The 18087-nt window shown below is 39.1% G+C and overlaps 1 protein-coding gene across 1 annotated transcript in view; it reads left to right on the forward strand.

Annotated features, from left to right (window-relative positions):
* LOC113026743 (neural-cadherin) overlaps positions 1-18087 on the forward strand; it is a 332913-nt gene that overhangs the window by 122440 nt on the left and 192386 nt on the right. Inside the window, exons 7-8 of the mRNA XM_026175859.1 lie at positions 1310-1452; positions 14887-15059. Of these exons, the coding sequence (XP_026031644.1) occupies positions 1310-1452; positions 14887-15059 (316 nt within the window). The remainder of the gene's footprint in view (positions 1-1309; positions 1453-14886; positions 15060-18087) is intronic.

Below are 18087 nucleotides of genomic sequence, written 5' to 3' on the forward strand. Positions count from 1 at the left end.
AAAAGAGAGACCCTTTTTTGAGTTTTTCCCTTAATCGCATCCCTGTATGATATTAATTGATATGTTAGATGAGGCCTTTGTCTTTGACCTCATGGTTAGATATGCACACTTGCTTACAAGGGATGCACCCTTAAATGTTTAAAAGCTTTAAGCAGAACTGTGAAAGCATTTCTGTCTAAGGTGATGTTTACCCTTCACCTCTGCAAGAATCTCTTCTTTGCCATTTCCCTTGAGCGACAGACGTGCAGACCTTTGAAATTTGATTAGTGTTCAGTCACGAGTGTCCTCTGGAGTGTTGAAGAATTTGTGAGTACTGTGCTGACAGCTACTCATGCCTGCTCAGTCTTGTTTTATTGTAGGAATAATCATAAGATTACTTTCTATATGTAAGTTGCTATACGATTCTTTTTTTTATGCGAATTGCATCTAAAAGTGAATTTCTGAGTTATTTCTCCTCCCCTGTATGCTGCTGCTCAGGAATCTGCTGGCTTACATATTTGCATCTGCTCAGGGACTGATTAACACCTGGGGCTCAAGGAGGAAGCAATTAACTATCTGGTATGACATGGAATGTGCAAAGCTGCATTCAGAAAATAGATTTCTCTCATTAAACAAGTGGCCTTTAACACACCTCTGTTACATGTTGTTGATTCACTGTGTTTGAGAGTGGCTCCAGATATGTTCCACTGTTATTACTGCTGACTTAAAACTGAGAACCACTTACACAGTCAGGCCCTTTATGGATGTAGCTGTAAACATGTGATGAAGCTCTCTTTGGTGACAGTAGGCAACACATGATGACGTAATGCCAGGCAGGAGGAATGAGCCATTTTTGCTTATTATACAGTCGAATATAGACAAAATGTTTTGGGGAAAAAATGGAAAATGCACTTTTTCCTTAACTTCACATTCTTCCAATTGTTGCTCTAATTTTGTCTCCATTCTTTAAACAACAATGTAGTAAACCTGCGATTTTTAGTGTTTCCTCAGCAGTTATGGCAAGTAGGGCTCATCATTTTCATAACTAAATTGCAAATACAATAAGAGATCTATGATATGTAGAGAAGGTGGTGCATTTGGTTGATAATACAGACCGTGTGTGACACAGTTACAATTCATATGAGTCAATATTTTTTACGAGCTTCCTTATGAGCTGTTTTGTTCTACGTGGCGGATTGAACTGCTGGTCCTGTATGGATTAGATGAAATAGATTTGAAAATTGACAATGCAGCTGTTGAATGTATCTCATTTTCACCATGTGTGTAGTTGAGGTGCTTATTGTGCTCTTGTTTTTGTGTGTTTTATCAGATATCGGACGTTTGTCTCAGAGGACGCAGGCCCCAACACATTGGTTGCTACGGTGCTGGCAAAGGACCCCGATGGTGATGGGATCACGTATAAGATCACCACAGGAAATGAGGAGGGCAACTTTGTCATTGACAACCAAAAAGGTTTGATAACTGGACTGTTTGTAGTTTTCATTCGATCATTAATGTTGAATATTCTTTTAACAACTGCTTGTTTCCAACTCCATATTTGTATTTTTGAAAACTGCTACATGATTCATCCTTCAAAAGCAATCCTTATTTGTCCTACACTGGGCCGTCTTGCAGCCCCTCAGTTCATCTTCTGTCTGAGCAAAATGGTTTATTCATCTTGCCCCTCCCCTTTCTTCTTATAGGCTGCAGCTAGAAAAGAGGAGGTTGGAATTGGAAGTGGGTGGGGCTTCTGTGCTGACCGACAGAGCTGTCTAAGGATATCTGGCTTGCAGTTTAAGTTTAACAGTTTTTACCTCACAGAGATGCCTTACTCTTGGAAACTTTCAAACTATCTATGTTTAAAAGCAGACACATAACAGAAAATAAGGAAAAGCAGAATATTTTTTGTCTTCTACATGTAGATTATGTACAGAGAAGAATTAAGAACTTGTGCAAACACCCCGCCCTTCAAATATGTGTTTCATATGAGTTTTCTCAGCACGGTGGCACGGTGGTTAGCACTGTTGCCGCACAGCAAGAAGGTCCTGAGTTCAATTCCAACATCAGGCCGGGGTCTTTCTCTGTGGAATTTGCATGTGCTCCCCGTGTTTGTGTGGGTTCCCTCCGGATACTCCGGCTTCCTCTCACCATCCAAAGACATGCAGCTTGTGGGAAAATCCAAATTGCCACTAGGTTTTAATGTGCGAGTGAATGTGAGTGACGGTTTCATTGCCTGTCTTTTTTTGTTTTTTTAAAGCTCAAGGAGACTACATGTTTGAGATACATTTACCTGCTCCATGGTGGTGCATGATGAATTATTTTTATCTTGCTGCTTAAGATTTTAGGGGAAGAATCCTAGAACCTCAGGCTGCTTGGGGCTCTGTTATTATTTTGCTCTTCACCCATTTAGCACAAACCCTGAAACATCCACAAAGTGTTCTCTTTCCACAGTTATTTTCACCTTGCTTTGCAGTGTTTCTTCCCTGCTCTATTTACATACACCATATAAATATAAAAGCTCTGTATTTTGTCAAGTGTGGCCCCAGGGGTCTTGAAAATATGCTTTATAGTGTGTGTTTTGGTTTAATGTCCTTCACCACAGCTACTGTTCAGTGGATGAGGATGCTTCACTGGCGCTCCTCTTACTGCTAGCAGCTTTGTAAAAGATATTGAAATTCTGACAGGTCGTGTCATAAAGACATTAGAATTACCAGCCAAAGTGTGAAGACCATTTTCACAGTCCCTCAGTAACAAAATACCATCTGAGGTTTATAGTCACACATCTCAACTTCCTCCGAGGCAGGTGCAGTAATGCCAGGAGCAATATGAAATGGGAAGCTGTGTTAATGACACAGTGTGTGTTTTGTGTGTGTCCGGGAGCCGTAATAGTGGCAATTTCATTGCGGTTCGACCCTTTTTGTAAATTGAAACCCCCTTTGAATCTGCATTTCACATCACAGGCTAATACGATGACTTTTACAAATTCAATTACTCAACTTCAAGGCGCAATTTCCTCTGTTCACCTGCAATGACATTCACTGTCAGCTGATAGCAGCGGCCATTTTATCAAGCAAAGAAAAGATTTGTAGCAATAACTCGATTTCGTCACCTATCAGAAGATGACTCTTTGCCATTTAGATTGTTGGCTCTGCTCGGGTTTTGTCACACTGACCTAATTTTTGCCTGTCATCAAAAGTTTACTTTTTAATTCAAGTTTCTTTCAGGCTTTCTCAAACTGACAGCGTGCGAGGTTTGCTATATGGGAAAAGTTAATGTTGACACCTCGCAAAAACTAATTGAGCCAAATTCATGACACTTGGTGAAGACATGCTAGACGTGCATGGACAGTGGAAGACTCTAGACCGGGATCATGTTCCTTAAAACTGACAAAAAGGGGTGTTAGCTGAATTTCATTCCCAAGTGCCCTTCAAGCTAACCTGTTTTCATGCAAAATAGATGCCAATGTCTCATATACACATTATTTATAGTTGGCATATACTGATCAATTTAGCCGTTATCAGTTTCTTCATTTTCATCTCTTCTCTTAAGGTCATTCTGATCAGAGGCTGCTCGCTGACCTACTCGGCACAGCACACATTTATACTTGTCACTGTAAACCAGCACAAGCAGTTTCAGGACCTTCAGCTGAAGAGATGAAGCGATAGCTGTCATTTTCAGTCTTCTCTTTTTTGTTTTTAGCTTCTTTTCAGATTTCAGATTTAATTTCAAACGTATCAAAATGTTTTTCTAGAAAAGGCTAGGGTTTGGATCTTTATCTGAATTTGAGTTTATGGCACATTGGGCTTCTGCTCAGGCTAAAGGTGGGGAGAGTTGATAAATATGATACGATCAAAGGATAAAGTTACAAAAATAAATCAAACACATTAAGATGAGATTAAGATAACTCTTTATTGTCATTGCACAGTCATACATAGTACAATAGTACAATGAAATTGGAAAACTGTCCCACGTCGGCACTACATACGACACAACACAACATGACACGACACATCACAACACAGTAACTTAAATTAGTAATCAAATGACGAATAAGTGTATGTGTATTGCACACTGTTATTATTCCATACTTCCACGTTCCTAAAATAACCAGTAAAATGATAGAAATCATGTTCTTTATTATAAGTGTGCACTTATACTCCGAGCGATACAACTAACTTACACTACCAACATTTTTACTCTAGTACAAAGATGCACTGACTCCTTCGTGGATGTGAAGATGTTTTGCTTTGCTTTTTTTGTTTTTGTGATTTAGAAATACAGTATGCTATCGATTTTACTTTTTATTTCAGTCCTTCTCAAAGCTTGTTTCTTTGCAATTTGCAAGTTGTACTAATATTAGCATCATAGGTAAAAAAGGAAATCTTTGGAAAATGCATATGCATTTTCACAGTATGATGATGGTGTTTGGTGTGTCCACCTTTTGGCTTTTACTGGTTGAAAGCATCAACTCGGTAGGCATTAAATTTCACTGAATACGTTCATGTTAAGCTAGGATTCTTTTGCAATGTTCCAGAAGCTTCTCTGATGTCAGGAGTCCTTGGCTTCCCCAGTTTTCAGGCATCGCTGAAAACGTTAAGTGGAGTTGAGTTCAGGTGAATGTGGAAAAAAGTCCATAATGGTCGGCACTCTCTACTTTTCTTTGGCCTTCAAGTAGTGAAGCAAAGCGATTTGGGGCATTTGGGCTCATTATCCTGCTGCAGTATCAATCCCTTTCCACAAGTATGAGGTGTATGGCTTGAGAGAGACTTCTCCTTGGTCTGCATGGAACTGATTTGGTGCAGGAGTCCTAGTGTAGCCAAGCACACCCAGATTCCGAACATTCCTACTACAAAATTTCACTGTGGATTTACTTTAGTCTCCTTCTGTCTCCTTTATATATCCTTTTATGCATGGTTACATATACTTTTTTTTCTTTTTTTTTCTTCTTTAATTTTATTCAAATGCTGTGACATGCTGGCACATCTCAACCCACCCCAAGCATCTGGCCTTAGTTCCCCGAGTGGTTTAGAGCTGCTACTCATCTTCTCCCTTTGAGAGAACTTTTACTGATGCATTCTTTTAATTTCCTCAAGTACAAACATATTTTAAGTAGTGCTGTCAGCGTTAATCTCGTTAAAATGACGTTAATGCCATAACCGCATTAACGTGGCAAATCACCGTTAGCGAGTTAATGCGGATCACCCCTTTCTATCCACCTAGCATGCAGATAGCATAAGAACCTTTGTAACGCAAAGACAGTATTGTAACTGTAATGTAATTACTGGATTTAGTAATTCATTACTTTGGAATGTGTTTTCAGTGTCTAGCATTCTTTTTTTGCTTGCGTCAAACCAGTTTAGTGGCTGGAATAAATGAGACTTTGGGACATTAAGGATGGGGATGCTATTTGGCGAGTGTAGCTGGAGCAGGAAGACAGTGTTTGACTTCATATCCATGCTAAAACCACGCTTTAAATTGTTTCAGAAAATCTTTAGTTTATGTTTGACGTCATTATTTCAAGTTTAGTTCTGATCTTCAGAATGCCATATTCAGCATCATTCTGCAAATCTTTGAGGGGATGTGGAGAATCAGATCGTTTGTAAGGTGTTACCAGAAGGAATGCAATTACCTGGATCGCATATACAAAAAAATCGAAAAATGCATTCTGCATTAGTAAACTAATTAGACAGTTGGCCAACATATAAATGATGTAAAAAAAAAAAGTCAGTATACATGGAATCTCTGTGAACATATTTCTCCATATGAATATGATGAAATTATAGGCAAGAGGCAAGACTTTTGTTACTGGAAGATTTCAGGACTGTGTTCTATTTCTAGTCAGGGTAGCACTGACATTTAAGTTGCCATATGGGCTATGTGGAAACAGAAGAAGCACAATGTGATGTCAGCTGTTGTCTGAAAATTATTTAGCTCTTTAAATTTATCTGCATTCATAAATGGTGACCAGCAGACAGAGCAGGAAACCTAAAGTGGAAATGGGCTTAAAAAATGGGCCTAATCGCCCAGAAGCTCACACATCTGACAATACCCAATGGATTGTAAGATTGGGATAGGTGTAACATACGTTTTCTTCTGCAGAAATCCAACTCGCTTTGAGCATGCTGCAGTGTCCGTCCCTCTGTGTCACTATCATATTACATTCCTTTAATAAGCCCATCTTTAGCTGTGATGGATTTACAGTAGATCCACACTATGACATTACACAGTTTGTCTGCACCAAAGTGTGTGAGCCAAAGTGTGAAACCATAATGCTTGTAATATGATCCAATATCTAGTTTCAAAGAGCCCAATATTTGGTCATTAAAAGTATTTTATGATTCTTATAATGGAAGGCGAGCACATTGGATTCCGCCCACCCTCTCCAGCCCATCTCATTCTCCCTCGGCTACTGATGAAAATCGTTTATTGCCTCTTCTCCCCTCTTGTTGCCAGCTCCCCCCTCTCACCACCTATCCTAAATGTCCGACAATCATTCAAGTGATTATTTTCCTCCCTTCCGGCAGGAGCAGCCTTGGCGGACTCCCTCTTCATGTTAATTTGCCTGTAACTCACCCCAGAATACAGTGTGTTTCCCTGAGATTTAAGACACCCATTAGGATGTGAGCAGGCCGGTCAATATGATGATCACGCTCTTCCTATTAAAACCCATAAATACTAAAACACCCGCTCTGTTGGATGGGAGGAACTATTTATTGACAACTGAGGGGAAATGCTGCAGCCAATAAACATGCTTCTATCATTTCCCTTTTCCCCTCACAAGTTTTATGGCATTTTGGAAGACAGTATTTCCTACAGAAGGAAACTCAGTAGCTGAGTTTGTTTTCAGTGAAGCCTCTTAGGTAAGTGTGTCATAGTGTTGTCTTGTTTTATATCTGTTATTTATTCTTTCCTCTTGAACCGCTTGCCTTCTGTCTATTGTGTTGGGTCTGATTCGCTGACCTGTGTGTGATCCCAGCTTTATGTAACAAACCCACATACTTTTGCCCTCATTCTTCTCCCTGGTCCCCCCCGGCAAATATATTGTTATTCTCTCCCTCGCTATTCCACATCTGACTCTTCTTTAAAGCTTCTACTTTTTTTTATCTCTCCTGGCTCCAGCCTGGATTTTGTTGCATGATGCTGAATGGAGGAAGTGCTTCCTCTCTCCCTCTGTCCTCCATTCCCCACCCCACTGTGTCCTTTGTCTGCTGTGTCTCACTCACCCCTTGCTTCGTCCTCATCCTTCCTCCCTCCTGGCTGCCTTCATGTGAAGTGACGGATGCTTACTGACCCACAAGGAAACATCTTCTCCATCTCCAGTAGGCTATGATATGTGCTGGCCCTGTTAACGGCAGCAAACACACACACATGCAGAGAGTGTCAAACTTATTGTAGTTTTTTGAGTAATACACATGCACACGTACATAAAACAATTTGTGTATATGTACAACAATATATAAAATAAATAAGATCCAAGTCTGACAAACATATACTTGCATGGTAAAATCCATAACTGCAATATAAGCAAACCTGAACATGTGCAGATGTTTACATGTATGAATGTTCAGGATGTGTAGATCTACATACAGGCCAGTGAACACTACCAGACACACACATGCACACCCTGCCATTACCCATAATGGCACAGGGACACAGATCTCATAGATTAGAACAGACGCTCACTGTATGTTTTGTTCTTAGAATGTCCTAAAACCTTTTCCATGTCCCATTTTCAACCACTTACCCAGCATGTGTTTCTCTCATCTGAGGCTTTTAGACCCTATTAGATGTTTATGCCAACCCAAAGCAGAGTAAAGCAGGGATGAGACTAAGGGGCGCCTCCGGTGATCCCTATACGTGTAACATGGTGAGCGAGCTATAGCCTCTCTCTGTGTCTGCCCGCTGCCTTTACTGAACTGGTCACATTTATCTGGCCCTCTGTCGCAATTCATTAAGCATGAGTGCACTACGCAGCACTGTTGGAGCAGTGTGGGTGGAAAGAGAGACAGAAGAGTGGACTAGTGCTTACACTCTTAATGCATCCTTCGCATTGGTATACATGTTTTTGAAAGGTTTACTTCACGGTCTGAAAGAGTCCCACTTTCTGATATCAGGAATCTGCATACATACATACGCCATTTCTGCTGTTAGTAGGTTTGCCTTTACCAGTGCAAAGCAAGGGTTTATTTAAGGACATTAGCAAATTTGGGGGGAAAATGCTCAGATTGTAAGACATGAAGATGTCTTTCAACAATGAAACACAATTGATGTAAAATCATGTCTAAGGATTTCTTTGAATATGTCCAAAGCTTGTAAAGTCAACCAAATCTGGTTTTAACCTCTTGGCTATTCTGAGTGCCATGGCCAATTAACAGGAATTCGGGGTCTCCAGAGGATGAATTGTAATGACTTTGGTGATTGCTGGGGCTCTACTTAACGAACAAAATATGTCAGCCTTTGCCAGCTAAATTGGCACTCTTAAGTGTTATATTAACAGAATTAGCATTTAAATAGATATATGCTTTATTTATCCTTTGTGCCCAGTTTTCATCAACCCCAGTTGGTTGCTCTTTTTGTAACAAACAATTGTTCTAATTTTAGTCTCATTGTACCTCATTTTTCTTTATTTTCTTTGTATTTCAGTCTCTCGTAAGCCAATTCTACAATGCAACCCCTATCAGCCCCAGCCACGCACCGTACAATAGCCTATTTGGGTTGGAATAATGAGAAATTCAGAGAAAACCATCTAGGTTACTGTCTTTTTAGAGTATGAGCAAATTGCTTCTTCTTTTTTTTTTTTCTTTTTTTTTGTCCCACACAGTAAAGATGTTCATATGACAAGGTGGAAGGTTTAGCCATGAATACATTTAACTTCTGAAATGGCCAAACTTCACCTGGCAGTCAGAAATACAAGCATCGGATAACCTGCCTATAATTAAAACACTTTTGCTGGTCTTGTAGTTCAAGACCAGCAAAAGTTGGACTTGGAATACAAGGAAACAACCTTTTCTGCAATAATTGTGAGGGACTCCCATCTCATACAATAGCTTTAATACTAAAGGCTTGCCTCATTCTTGGGTTTGTCCATGTCAGTATGAATATTTAACTTCATAGTAAGATGGAGAATTTCCTCCTTTCCCAACGTTTTTCTTTTTTTGTTTTTTACAACATGAAAAAAGGGGGACAGTTAAATGCTTTTTATTGTAATTACCAGAAATATTGGCATAAAGGTACGGCCTTTTTTCAAGAAAATTCACTGGCCAATCAAAAAGCCTGACTGTTCAGTTTGTTGCTGTGCAGCCCCGTGACAATATAATGGCTGGTTGTAAACGATGCCCTTATCAGTTCGTGAATTAATTCAAACGAAATAACAGCTAAGGGAAGAGCTGGAGAGGTGAAGACTCATTGAAGTACCCTTTAATTACCAACCAAGTGCAAATGTGTGTACAATGAAGTATGTGTTACTGTTGTGTATTTCTCATTAATTAATGGATTGAGTTGGAGCTAGTTTTCTGACACTAGTTTAATTAATCTTTAACAAGTTAACATAATTATATACATTTCTTGAGCAAACACATTGAATGCACTGTTCTTAAAATGAAAATCTGATGCATGTGGGAAGTTTTTAGAAAAATAGTCACAATTCTCGTGGGATTCGTCTGTGGGATTTTGTTTTGTGGTCAGTTTGTTTTATATGGTTATTGAATTATAGTTTCAACTTGGTCTGTTGTTGTTTTGCTTCCTGTTAGTTGTGTGTTTACTTCAGGGTGTTTGATTGATTGATTGATTGATTGATTGATTGGTAATTTATTTCAACATGTGAACAATATACAAGTACATTTAGAAAAGAAATAAGAGAGAAAAAAAATACTATACAAATTACATACAAAAAAACATTCTGATTAATTTACATGTTGAAAGGGAGTGGGAAGAAGTATACACTTATTTAATCCCACCCCTGTCCCATAAATTATCAGTGAATATTTAGTCAGCTTCCTTACTGATATAATTTGTAATAAAAATAGTGAACAGATTTCTGATATACTATATACTATAATATCACATCATGAATTTTTTGTTTGTTTGTTTTTAAATAGAGACATTCACTTAATTTAAATATTTTCCTTTTCTTTATAGATCGAGAAGATCATATTTTTATAACTCTTTTTGAACAGTTTTATGTTTGGACATTGCTTTAATTCCATATTCAGTTTGTTCCATAGTTAAGTTTGCAGTCGGGTCCTTGTACTTTTCTTCTTTTAGTATTTAGTCAGCTTGTCTTTCACTGTTTCATTGTTTTGGTTTCATTATGTCCTGAGTGTCATTCACTCCATTATATATGCAGACTTCACTTCTGGTTATGGACGTTACTTAGTTCCTTCAGTGTGTTGTTCTGTTCCTTTTTTTGTCTTCTCCCTCTAATTTCCTTCATGTGTTCATGTTTTCCTGTTTCTGTAATTGTCACTTCCTGTTTTACTTTGGTAGCTATTTGTCCCTGTGTCTTACATTTAGCTTTTCTTCCTCTACTGTGATTGTGCTGATTGTGTGCACCTGTGCCTCACTTCAGCTCTGTGTAATCATCATTAGCCATTAGCATGTGAGCGTTAATATGCCTTCTCACATGTGCTTTCTTTGGAGTTTGTTCCCTGCTTGTTTATCAGCTTGAGTTTGTCACTCCCCTCTGGGCTTTGTGCTTGCTCTGAACTTCACATTGACAGAATAAAAGGTTTTCTTTTTCTTTATTAAGTCTAAGCCTGCACACACTGGCATTTCAACATAATTCCAGCATTATTAGTTTGATTTTGACATTTCTGCATGTACCTCTGTCCCCCCTCTTCTCTTTTTATATGAGCCATTTCTTACTTGGCTTAAAGCGTAAAACTTTCCTTTTAGATAAAACATGTAATTAGGGCTGGATCAGGTGACCCTGAATCCTCCCCTAGTTATGATGCAATAGGTCTAGGCCGCTGATGGCGTCCCATGATGCAGTGTGAGTGATTTTGTTTTCACTCACTATGTGTTTATACAAGTTGGATTGTTGTTGTTTTTTCTCTGTTTTCTCTGTATTGTTATAGGATCTACCTTACAATATAAAGCGCCTTGATTATTAAAATATAATCATATATTATATGATATATTAAAATTGAATTAAATGTATTTCTGTTACAGGTAAAAAAAATCTAAAGGGTTTTGTTTTTAAAAAATCTTGTCAAAATTACATATTAAATGCTTTTTGGTATTTGCATCAAATTTGCACTGGTAAAAACAAAGGAAGCTAAATGTTGCTTGTCTGACACTAGGTTAGTTCATCTTCTGATGGGTTTTTTTTTCAGTGCTTTTGAAAAGATATTTTACAACAATGCAGTCTCTTTACCATTTCTGCACTGACAGGAACCCATTTTGCAGTGTAAGGTGTTTATTACACACATAATTAGAGTCAAAGCTTTGATTTTCTTTATCTCTGAGTAATCGTTTTCCATTTCATTTCGTTTTTCCCTACATTTTCTTTCCTGACTATTGTTATCTCTTTTTTGTACACACACAAACACACACAGGCACACACACAGGCACTTGCAGACACATGCACCTACATGTAGCCTTAAACATGAACATCCATGCCAGGGAACCAGCTATTGTGACAGAGACCCCCTCCATGGAAATCTTTTGTGAGACAGCACGCACACAAAGACAAACAGAAGCGACATACTGTACATGTGCAAAAATCAGCTTGAATGGCATTAACTCTGATAGAAAAGAACACTTTCTCCTCTTGTTCATGATTTGTTTCTGGTGCCATTCATTTCCAGAGAGTGTTCTAGAAATCACTTAGTGCAATTCTTCATTCTACATGTCATACATGTCTGCGTACTTCGAACACACACTCACACAGACACACACAAAATAAAATATACTAAAATGAAAACCGCACATCTCCTGTTCATCTGTCCTGTTGGTCTGGTAAACACACAAGGTTGTACGGTGCACATACATGTACATGTGTGTCTATTATAAGTGTGTGTGTGTGTGTGTGTGTGTGTGTGTGTGTGTGTGTGTGTGTGTGTGTGTGTGTGTGTGTGTGTGTGTGTGTGTGTGTGTGTGTGTGTGTGTGTGTGTGTGTGTGTGTGTGTGTGTGTGATTCCAATAGCAGTCTCTCTTGGGAAATCGCAATCAAATAAACACATGCCTGCGATAGCACCTGCCCCTGCCTCTGAAGATAAGAAGGATGTAATAAGTGTGTCCACATTTTGAGCCCACACACTCGCACATAAACACACACACAAAGTAAACAGAGCACCAAAGGGTGAGATGAATACAGAGTGGAAGAGAGTCATTCAGAGCAGAGAGTGGGATGCAGATGAGACGCCTACGCCGGACTGAAAGAGAGGGTCAGTAAGAGAAGGAAAGACAGAGGATGAAATGGAACGCCAGAACGAAGGTGCTAGAAGGGAATACCAATCAATCCGACTATTCATATGTTGTGTAACCATAATTAATGAAATATCCCTGAGCTCAAAAGTGAAATTAGACAGTCTTTGTTCACTAGTGACGTCTTTCCTCTCACGATTTGGCTACTGTTGTGTTACTGTTTTTATTATTTTTTTTGCGAAGATTTTTTAATGATGTTCTCGGTTGTTTTACTTCAGTGCCCAGTATGATTTGATTACTCATTCATATCACTTTCCTGCAATATTGTTCAAACTCCCAGCCATCTAATGAAGTTTAGCATTTTTCTAAATAAAGTGCTCATTTATTTAAAGACTATAATATCAGGCAGCAAATGTTATTTTGGTGAGTCTATTGAAAGTCTATTAAAACCTCAGGGAACGCTCTGTGTCTGGTTAAAAAATACTGCTGTTGAGATGAAGTGTCATTTGTGCGAGCGAGAGGCAGGACAGAGTTATTTTGTTCTGTCATCGTCCACAGTTGACCTTTCTTATATCGGGCAACAGATATTGACTACTTGGTGGTGGTGTGTGCTGGTTGCCATGTGCAGCTTTCTTGGGTGATGTAAGCTGGTTGCATTGCATGTGTTAGAAACGATTTATGTTGTAAGCTTACGTTAACATTCACTGTTTGTGTTGGGTATAAAAATGCAATTGTCAAGCTACACTCTTAATGCCAAGTGGTGACTTAGGTTGACACGTTTCTTAGTCATGCACATGTCCATGCCACGGTGTTGTTGTTGTTTTTTGCACAGTTGGCTGTGAAATGAAAATTATACAACACATTTATAAGATGTTTTAGTTTAAGATGTTTAGGCCATCATATTTTCTAACCATTGCAAGGTTAGAAAATATGATGGCATAATCATAATCAACTGTTGTGGATATTAATGAGATGTTATTATTGTGAAATGTAAAACAGATGATGCTTTTGTTGGTGTTGTAGGTGCATAATGGCTGAAAACTGAGTCATTTTAGCCCACTGGCTTTTTAACTGACACCTCCGTAAAGCTCTTTGTGATTGGTATGAAAAAGCACTACATAAATACATTTTACTTAGTTATTTATATTGCAAAGTAGCTGCCAGGCAGCCCAAAGACATCATAATATATTGTTTTGTGGATAAAAATTAGATGTTACTGTCATGGAATGAAAATGATGCTTTTATAAGGCCTTGTGAACGCTAAAAGCACGTCATTATAGCCTGTTGCTAGATGGTTGCTAGGTAACATGATGACATTATAATATCTGATACAGATAAAAACCTTCAGGGGCCTAAGACCTACCTATGTGCCATGTTTGGTTGCTCAACTCCAGATTGTGTAGGGGGAGAAAGCAACAAAGACAGAGAATTTGTCTGTAAAGTGTCACCTAAAGCTTCTCAATGTTACTTTCAAATGTACTGCTATAAAAACAAAAAGCTGAAATCAAATGTGTCCGTCTTAAGAAAGTTTTTGAGTTTACCTCCAATCAAGCTGGCACACTTTATCTGTGCATGCTGAAGTGTTAAACTGCTTCACTGTATCACCCAAAACAAGGAACATACAAACTTTATGCCTTTGTTTGGTCTCCAAAAATGTTTCTCCGTCAGTTCAGCCTTGATTGTCATTTTAAGCCTGCGTGACATATATATTGCATTAGAAATGTTAACCCAAAATTTGGGGTAAGCCTGGTAAAATCCGTTCTGTTAAGTTTACATTAAAATCTAAAAGAAAGCTAACTTATAGTTGTTGCTAATAAGATGATATGTTTACACTCATTTAGGCTCGTTTGTAGCCTGAAACAAATTCCATCACTGCTATTTAATAGCTCTCACTCACTGCCAGTAAAAAGTTGCCACAGTGATTTGGCCACTCGTGCTAGCAAACAATGGCTCGCTTAACAACTAACACATCAGAGACCTTGATGTGTGTCTTTGTTACAATATAATTATTTGCACTGTAAGTGGTCTTAATGTTTAGTTCTGCGAAGTAATAGAGACAGAGCACAATTACGTCTCACCCACACTGGAGAGAAACTCATCTCTAGAATGTTTTTTCTATTGCACGAAGCAGAAGAAGCTGTTACAGTTTTTATAAGCCCTGGTTTTTGTAGTGCATAATGGTGAGGCCAAAGAAAGAAAATGAAAGCAAAGTAGGAAAGGAAATGAGGAAAGGTGATAGGTAAAAAAGCATTAAGTACTGTCCATTAAAGCCTGTCGTGCTGTCAAACATGCCATGTTGTGTAATAACTTAATTACCTTCCCTGATATGTGCCAGCCGTTCTTTGTATAATTAATCTATTATGCAAATAGAATTTATTACATTTTAGCTCCAGGAGAAAATAAATTAAAAAACAAACATGTTACCAGTTTGGGTGCTATAATGACTTTATACCTTTTCAAACTCAAAATTGAACCAGCTGAGTGTAATGAGTGTGACTGTGTGCGTGTGTTAACCACTGTCATCGTTATGTTTGGTTGCAGGCTTGATCCGGCTGCGCTCCAGCCCACCCCCTCGCCTCCAGGGTGTTGAATATGTCCTCAATGTTACAGCCACGGATGACAATGCCTCAGGCGGACCTCAGGCCTTGTCATCCACGGCTCAGGTCATAGTTGGAGTGGACGACGTGAATAATAACAAGCCTGTCTTTGAGAAGGTAAGATGATCCCTCACCCACAGTCGCCTCATTAAATGTTGTTTAGTCTTTCTCTTTCTACTGGTTTGATAACAGCAGTGGGAGGGGCTCTCCCAAATCATACCACTAACCTAGGACAATGGCAGGAGAAACAGTAGTCACTATGCAAGGTTTTCTTTTACTTTCTTCTAAATATATCTCTGTCTCACTCTTTTCTTGTTGCGCCTGCCTATCCCCTGTAGCTCTCCTCCACTCCTGTTTCCCTGTCTTTGTCTTTCTATCTCCTCTATTCATTAGCCTCTATCTCTCCTCTCTGGAGGAGCGATTAGTGAGCTTGACCCTCATATCTGCTCTCTCATCTCTCTCCTACATCATCATGGTCTTTTAATTAAAGCTTCAAGGGACGTGGGAGAAATCCCGACCGAGCCACTCTCGAAGTGCTACATCTCCTCCTGCTTTTTTTTACTTCACTAGCCATGTTTCAGTTTTAAATGGGATGACTTTTCAAGGCCCTTGAGGTATCGCGAGCCAAGATTAGGAGTGGGGCCATGCTGAATAAACCTGGCTCACTCTGTCATGGGTGGAGGTGGGGGTGGAGGCGTTTTTCGTTCCACTTCAAGAAGAAACAGAGGGACAGGCAACAAAATGAGAGCCAAGAGAGAAGACAGAAAAGAAGAGAGGGATTCCTGGTCGGCATTTTTTTTTCATGTGCACTGTATGCTCAATTGTCTCTCTCAGGAATCTTCTCCTGGCATCATACCGTAGTCTATGATTCATTCTTTTTTTCCCTGCTGGCAGAAAGCTGTGAGCAATGGACAGACAATCCCCAGACACCCCCCCAAACGACTCTTCTAAGTCAAAAAGAATTGAAATGATGAAAGCACACAAACCTGGAGTTAAAAGAAAAGAAAATGTAGCAAATAAAAATTAATGATCACAGAAAAAAAACATTTTAGTGTCTAAAAATAGAGAAAAATAAAAGGAAATTCTGGGAAAAACCCTGCTGTACATTAGCGTTTCAGTTAGTGAAGACATCCGAGGTTCGCTGGTGGTTCCTGTGTCACTAGAAGCCAGCAGCAGGACACTGAAGCAGAAAGGCCCTTTTATCTTGTTTTGATGCCCAATCTTACGACATGCCGTAGCCTCTGTGGACAGAGGCAGCAAGAGGCTCGCAGAGAGGTAGTGAAACAGAGAAGCAAGATCTCACAGAGTGGAGGCTCCAGCATTTCCCAGGAGCAGAAAGTTACATAAGCTGATTAGATTTATTTTTAAAGCTTTAGTACTTCTCTGATCTGCACTCATATACAGTGTTTTATAGAAGCAGAACATATTGAGTAAAACTGAATAAAACACAGGACAGTGCCTGTCTCAAAGGGCACGGTTTTAAAAACAACAATAAAAAGGGAACTCTGGAGCAGCGTGGTCAAAAACAACCAGCCAACAAGCCAACTTTGAAAGTGCTGATTAAGCAACTTTTTCCTCCGTAAGCACATACCAAATCCCATCCCACTGTCATCTATTCACCCGCCCACCCGTTCTACGCTTCTGCTGGGTCACGCAGCAGCACACTAAGTCTTCCACTTTTTCCTGCTATATCCCAAGTTCCCACTGCCCACACCTCCACTGTCTCCTTTTATTGTAAGGGAGCAGAAGCTCAAAGGAAGAAGTCTGCCACATCCATAGCAGCCTTCATGTCAGTACTGCAGTTTTATTTCCTTCAGTGTCATTACAGAATTTAGTATGTGCTTTTATATTCATCCAGTCCTCGATGGCCAATGCCTTGCCTTCTTGGTCAGTATGTATTTAGTAGCTTAAATATGGACTCCATAATGAAACAGAGAGAACAAAAAGTGTGAGTGGTTCAGAGAGGCAGTTCATTAGCTTCAGAGCTCGGGGCACACAAGGTTTAAAACAGTTTTATTCTTATGATCATCACAGTTACTTATGTAATTACTTATAACAAACAAGTGACTTTTTTATTTGTGATATTCTGAAGTATACATGTTACATGTATTTAGAGCTGAAACCTCACGTAAATGCAACAGAAACTATGTTTCTAAACAACAAGCTGAGGTCAACAAAATCCTGTTACGAAGGTTTCACAGTACGGTCTTAAATGATGGTCATTCACAACTACTGGCTCACGACTAACCTAATTCTGTTTTCTCAAATACAAATCTTAGCTAAAAATGTAGGGTGTCCCGACAGCCGGTCGGGCATAGCGGAAGGCTTCGCTGCTGCTTGCGTTTGATGAATAAACTGACTCACCTCTACAGGCTGTTGGGTTTGTTTTTGTAGCCAAATCTTCCTTTTCAGTGATTTTTTTTTTAACTATTTGTATCTCATTTCCTCGTGAGCAAACAAAGCCTGCTTGTCACTCACAATAAATTGTGGTAGTTTGAAAAAGCTAAAGAAAAAAAGTTGCACATTTCAGTGCATATTTTGACATCTCTTTTTTGTGTTTAGGCTTATTTTTGTGTTTTTCCGTACGAAGTCTCTCATCTGACCTCCTGAGGATTCGTTTCTTGTCGGCTAACAACTTTTTAACGAATGACACTTTGACCCTTTTAATAAATTAGATGCTTGTAGCCAGACCTTCTTATCTTCCTCAAAGTCCCAAAACAACCTATGGAAGCAAACAAATGTGAAAGAACAATGAAAAAGCCGGATGATGGAAAAATGGGTGGCAGTGGAGATGAGCTAGAAAGAATGAGAGTAGGCATGGAGTAAAGGTAACAGGAGACAACTTTAACAAAGCCCTCCTGTAATTAATTAGGTGTCAAAGGAACACATCAGCCAGCAGCACTGAGGTATTTCTCTCTTTCCTCTGCCTCTGTAGTACATCAACATCAATGCTCCAGTGAAACAGGTAAAAAAAAAAAAAAGAATTTGTGATGGATAAAGAATAAGCGAGAAAGTTAAAAGACCACAGAAAAAGATACAATAAAGATAAATTGAGCAAAGCAGAAATGGTGCTTAAATTGGGATACTAAAGCTCCTTATGTGTCTGACAAGTTCTGTGATTAACAAAATCTTTGAGCTAGCCAAC

Source organism: Astatotilapia calliptera, chromosome 1 (assembly GCF_900246225.1).
Source record: "Astatotilapia calliptera chromosome 1, fAstCal1.2, whole genome shotgun sequence".
Classification (NCBI taxonomy): Eukaryota; Metazoa; Chordata; class Actinopteri; order Cichliformes; family Cichlidae; genus Astatotilapia; species Astatotilapia calliptera.